Source organism: Notothenia coriiceps, unplaced genomic scaffold (assembly GCF_000735185.1).
Source record: "Notothenia coriiceps isolate Sejong01 unplaced genomic scaffold, NC01 NC01_scaffold00026381, whole genome shotgun sequence".
NCBI classification, from domain to species: Eukaryota; Metazoa; Chordata; class Actinopteri; order Perciformes; family Nototheniidae; genus Notothenia; species Notothenia coriiceps.
In genome coordinates, this window is record NW_011359082.1 from 36,958 (window position 1) to 42,769 (window position 5,812).

Sequence of the window (5,812 nt, forward strand, 5' to 3'; positions counted from 1 at the left end):
TCCTTAACTTTTACTGATAATAATACATTTGTGCAACTGCGAGGTACAGTTTTTTGTTATGGTTGTTAACGAAGAGCAATGCGAACGAACACGGAAGTAGGGTGGGAGTGAATAATCTTACTGCACCTCGCCACTCTTTCACCATAAAGGGATCATAGACTGTATAAAAGGGATTAAATACATTTAAATAAATTCAGAAATTGTGTTAAAATGTGCTACATAAATAAACGTGCCTTACCTTGCCTTACGTTCTCCCGTTACAGATTACTAAAAATATCCTTCGTTTTACTGATAATCATCCATTTTGCAGTCTAACTTTATATACGTAGGCTACTCATAACTCTGTAAACAATCATGTTAGGTCCAAAACCGAGTACAAAATCTTCGTTGAATCAATTTATATCAATACATTCTAATACACTGAAAAACGATGTGCTACTTTGCTGTAAAATCATTTCTGTTGACAATTAAAAATACAAGGAAGACAATTATTTCGCTTGTTGTTAACGAAGTGCATAACGAACGTGGAAGTAGATTGGAGTGATTCATCTCGAGGCACCTCGCCACTCTTTGACCATAAAGTGAGCCGTTGGTCGACATTTTGGGCACAGCATCATCAGCGCTGACGTGAGCAGGGCTGTCATTACTGTAGTGACGAGTCAAACTACGTATTATTCGGTAAGTCACTGCAAAGCTGTCACAATTTCTCTCACCGCTTCTCGAGAAGATTCTATGTGCAAACACGTCTAAGAGGCCACACTTTGCATTAAAACTGTAATTTAACAACATGATTCAGCGAGTCAACACGGAGTTAAAAACATTTTCTCAGGCTGTTTCCTTTCTGTTCAAGTTTACAGAGACGCGTCAAGTTAGAGAAAAAGAAGATGGAGACCGGAAGTTCTCTTTTCAAAATAAAAATATTTATCAACGATTTTTGTTCAAAATCCGTTTTAGATATAACTTTGGTTGTGTCTAAATAGTGTCAATAAAATGACATACAGTGTCACATTATATGCTAAAACCGTAAACAAATGTAGTGGAAACTTTAAAAACGTTTAGCCTACTATTTACTCAACTACATTTATCTATTATTTTTTGACACAAAATAAAAGGGAAAACCTTTCAAATATACGATTATTTGTTATAGATTCAACCATCCAACATTATATTTAGGTAACTTTACCATGAGTTACCACAGATTTTGCTTTACTTTTTACTTTATAAGGCATACTTTATTAATCCCCTGACTTTCCTCTATTGGAGATAAATAAAGAATGCCTTCTTCTTGTTCTAATTTGTAATCTCTTTGATAACATATTTGCATTATCAGGACATTTCGCTCTCTTAGTTCCGGATAGTAGACAACCTTATTTTGAGAAAGCGTTAGAACAAACCTTTATCGAGCCCTGTGGTTGAAAATAAGGGCCCCACATGTGTTCATTTTGGAAATAGTTGGACTACGACTATCCTGGTTTTTGTGACGTTGGTGTTGACATTGGTCTTTGTGAACTATACCATTCAAACTAAGTCAGTATCTAAACTATGTGTACATTCAAACACATGTAAAACCATTTGATCCTTTCTCTCTCTCGTCACTCGAGTGTGTAACGTTATTTTAGTCTGCCAGTCCCACCGGGTGGCTGCCACACAAAATGAGCATGAGGAATGGATTTGTCACACACCGAATACACAATCAGTGCCAACAGAGATCTTCATTCAGATGTATTTGACTCACAAGCAAACCCTGGAATCTATTGGACTGAATTCAAAGTGTCCTCATTGTGTTCAGCTATTCTGACAACACATTTCATGGAAAGATCTCCATTAACATATATTATTATTGTGTTTTTTAATAATGTTTTAGAATCAGACTCTGGGAAATGACCACATTTTTTTACTTTAAATTCCACTGAACTTTGGTTCTTGACATGTTGGAAACACAATTGAAACCTTACATGCAATATCAATGAAACTGACATGAAATAACTACTTTGAGGTGGCTCAGAAAACAAAGACCAGAAAACCATTTATTTGCAATATAAACACTTGTTTGCAATTGTACATTGCTTTAATCACTTTATGTAAATAATACATTGTTTCATAAATGTCCCCAAACGTATTTTTTATGTCCCTATACTTTAATATGCTATTTATATCACTCAGTTTACTTAATTTGCTGCTACAATTTTTTGTTGTTGCCATGGTTATGTACATATTTGTCTTTTATTTGTTTTATTTGATACCAATGTCTGCTTTTTTATTTTGCTATTGCTTGCCTTTTTTTTTTACCTGCTATGCCACTTTTGCTGTAACACTATATATGTCCCTGCTGTAGGACTAATAAAGAAATTCTGGGTTGATCTCTGAAAAGACAACATTAGGAATGTGTTTTTCTGTCAGTTTGTCTATAGGTGAGGGACTATGGACGCCTCAGTTTCTCCTCAGTTGGACGGCAGTTTGAAGGACTCCGATGGAGAGGAGAACCACAGTGACGGCAGTTCCTCTTCTGCAGATCCTGCTCAGGTAGACAAAGTACATTTCATTTACAGAGAAGGGAGAAGGTCCTGCAGGTGTCTTCTCACTTTATACATTTTCATCTATAGAGCACTTTTTAGGGTAATCAAAGACACTTTACATGCTAAAATTAATTAAAAAAAACAACATTAAAACAACACACTTGGATGTTCATTGAAAAGTGTAAAATAAGTTCAGAATATCATGTTTAGTTTACGATACAACATTCCAGTCTATAATGTTCGACTGAAGATGAAGTTCTGTACTTTAACACCACATAATGTTATTGCGGTAATATAGTTTTGACGTCTTTGTTTTTTTAAAGCGTGATGGTCTGGGTTTGTGCCTCCAGGTGTCGGTGGAAGGAGGGTCTCCAGGAGTGACGGTGGTCCAGCTGAGTGATGGTCAGATGCTTCAGGTCCACAGGGTGATCCAGGCCCCTCAGACCTCCGTCATACAGGCCCCCCCGGTCCAGACCGTCCAGGTGAGAGCATCAGACGCATCGGCCATGATCTGGACCAGCTTCAAATTATTATATATTTTGTCATACTTTATTTTTAAGTCGTTGACACATTTCAACAAAAACATAACAAAGAACATATAGGTCACCAGAGGCAATACATTACATGAATATGTTCACAGCAATTAGTCCAGTACCATGGGGCACCATCCCCCAAAACGGGCTCACAACAAATGAGTGTTGATTCCAGTCCAGCATAAGAAGCTAGTAGATACATGTACAAAACAATTGTAGGGTGGTCATGCAAGCAAATCACACACAGGAAACCAGGAAGAAGCCACAGATCCACTGTACCAGAAAGGAAAAAACCAAAAAAGGTTTCGAAGTAGATTTAATGTTCTTTTCTTCAGGCCTAGCCTCAAGTCAAGAATCAAGTAATCGAGGACATGTTCTGGCCATTTCTCAAGTCTCAAGTATATTATTTGAAAGGATTTGACAAAAATTAAGATGAGTCTCAAGTCATTCACGCCAAATCTACTTTAATCTACATGGAACTGAACCCATTATACAGTATACATGTAATCTCCCTTCAAAGCCACCAGACTCCATTGACCAAAACTACACTTCAGCTCCCAGAACTAAAAACCTTTATTGAGTTTATTAACTTGGCTTTTGTCTTTTAAAGGACTAGTTAGGACTTTGTTTCTCGAAAGGAAGGGCATGCCAACCTCCATCCACAATGGGTTATACACGAACAATGGATAAGTACCTTATACGACCCCACTTTAAAACATCCAAACTACCTCTTTGAGTCTCAAGCCTGTCACATCATGTCTCAAGCTAAAGAACAAAGACATGGGAAGTCCTCATGTTAATGTCTTGAGTTTTATTTAAATAATGAGAACAGTTGTCTACAAAAATGGAAGTTGTGATGTCAAAGTGAGTGTGATAGTGAATGAGTATTTACGTACCAGTTATGCAGAGTATGCGTTAATAGGATTGTTGATGTGTATGAGGCTTAAGCTCCTCAGTCTAACCTTCAGGAGATGTTGCGTCTGGTCAGGAGAAACTGGGTAACACTGAAAAAAAGTCCATATGGGATTGTTCTACGGAACAATGTGGAGGTGCTTCAGTATTTCCAGCACTTGAAAAAAATAGTTTTTGAATGCGAAATAAAAAATGTTCCCTGTTGAGGGTATAGGCAGGCAGACGCACTAAAACAATACTGCTCCACTTCTGCTTGTTTCACCTTTTTTTGCGAAAAGACAGGCGAAAAACAGTCCAATCGGGAAGAGTAGTGCGATTTCTGTTCTGAAGTAGCGTAGAAATTGCGACAGCAAACCTAGTAGAAATGGGGTCAACACCTTCCATTTGGTTCCTACGCTGCCCCAAAATCTGTGACCATGTAGCAGCAGATTTTCTCACATGTGCATCTTGATTAGCAGAGCACAGGATACTCTGTCGTTTCATGAAAAGAGTATCTGTACATGTAAATGGGTCACAACGCAGATCAAAGCTGTGAACTAAGTGAAAATGCAGACGTCAACATCAAAGTGGTTTTGTTGACTGATTTCCAATTACTCTGTCGCTCATATCAGTGAGTTGCATCAATAACAAGTTCCATTTAACTGTGGTATTGGCTGATATTTCACAGTAATATTTAAATTGTCATAGAAATGAATATCCTGTGTCACTGACTCAGTATTGTTAAACCAGTTTATTATTTGCTTTCAACATTTGGAGGCGGATTCCCAGGCAAAAAATAGTTCGAAATACGACACAATTAATCTCATTTTGCTTCTTTTATCAACTTCTGCTTTGTGATGGTAAGCCTGACAACCATATGCTTAACTTCCACTCCCATAATTATCAATAAAAGCATGTATTTAACCTGGCATCCATCAGACTCCTCCTTTGTTTGGCACAGGCATTGTCGTTTAACAGGGCCAAAGCAGCCTTTGTGTTGATAACGCACAACAACTACGCACCAGTGTGAGTCATAAAAGCTTACTGATTCATGACAAGTAATCATTTCCAAATGCATGTTTGTTATTGTTCTAACAATGCCCTTTGGGTCACTTTGACATGAGCTCTAAAGACTGTTGAGAATTGTTTCTTTGACGTCATTACATCCCAGTTTACTCACAAACGTCTGTGTGGGAAAGCAACACCTCAGTGATAGCGTAAATCACCAGAGAGGTTGCCAAAATTCCTAAACTATATTGGACTAGTTTTAAATTCTGCTTGTTTTTATGTTTCAGATTGCCAGTGTAGCAGAGCTGGAGCCCGACCAATCAGAAGCAGACACTCAGAAGAGGCGGGTGCTTCTCTCCAGGCGTCCGTCTTATCGGTGAGAGACGTCAGCATAATGATGAAAAAAGCACAACGTGTGTGAAGAGTTACGTCTTGATAATGTTGAACTGTCTCTGTGGACTCACTTTATTTGAACTCTCTTCTCCTGCAGAAAAATACTGAATGAGCTTTCATCGGATTCACCGGCGGTTGCTAAAATCGAAGAGGAGAAGATGGAGGAGGAGGTGGTGGTCTCTGCTGCCGAAGCAACAGCTCCCACCTCCATCTACCAGACCAGCTCAGGACAGTATAGTCAGTACCAGTCAATCAAACTTCATTCATATAGCACTTTACAGAAAAGACGCTTCACAACCAAGAACTACATTAAATCAAACTACTCCTCCCTTCCCAGATAATAAACCAAGTATCATATAACCTACAGATAAATAAAAACACTTAATGAGGCCGTATTATTATTGTTAGGGGTTTTCCTTTCCTGTAATTTGTTAAATAGGTTTTTGTGCATGTAAATGGTCTGGAAAGGCT

General features: G+C 38.1%; 1 protein-coding gene across 1 annotated transcript in view; it reads left to right on the forward strand.

The window, feature by feature from the left end:
* The first annotated feature begins 571 nt into the window (after positions 1 to 571).
* The window catches only part of LOC104956806 (cAMP-responsive element modulator-like), a 13,496-nt gene continuing 8,255 nt past the window's right edge, over positions 572 to 5,812 (forward strand). The window contains exons 1-5 of the mRNA XM_010784348.1: positions 572 to 678; positions 2,401 to 2,523; positions 2,867 to 2,998; positions 5,236 to 5,324; positions 5,439 to 5,578. Of these exons, the coding sequence (XP_010782650.1) occupies positions 2,422 to 2,523; positions 2,867 to 2,998; positions 5,236 to 5,324; positions 5,439 to 5,578 (463 nt within the window). The 5' untranslated portion in view covers positions 572 to 678; positions 2,401 to 2,421. The remainder of the gene's footprint in view (positions 679 to 2,400; positions 2,524 to 2,866; positions 2,999 to 5,235; positions 5,325 to 5,438; positions 5,579 to 5,812) is intronic.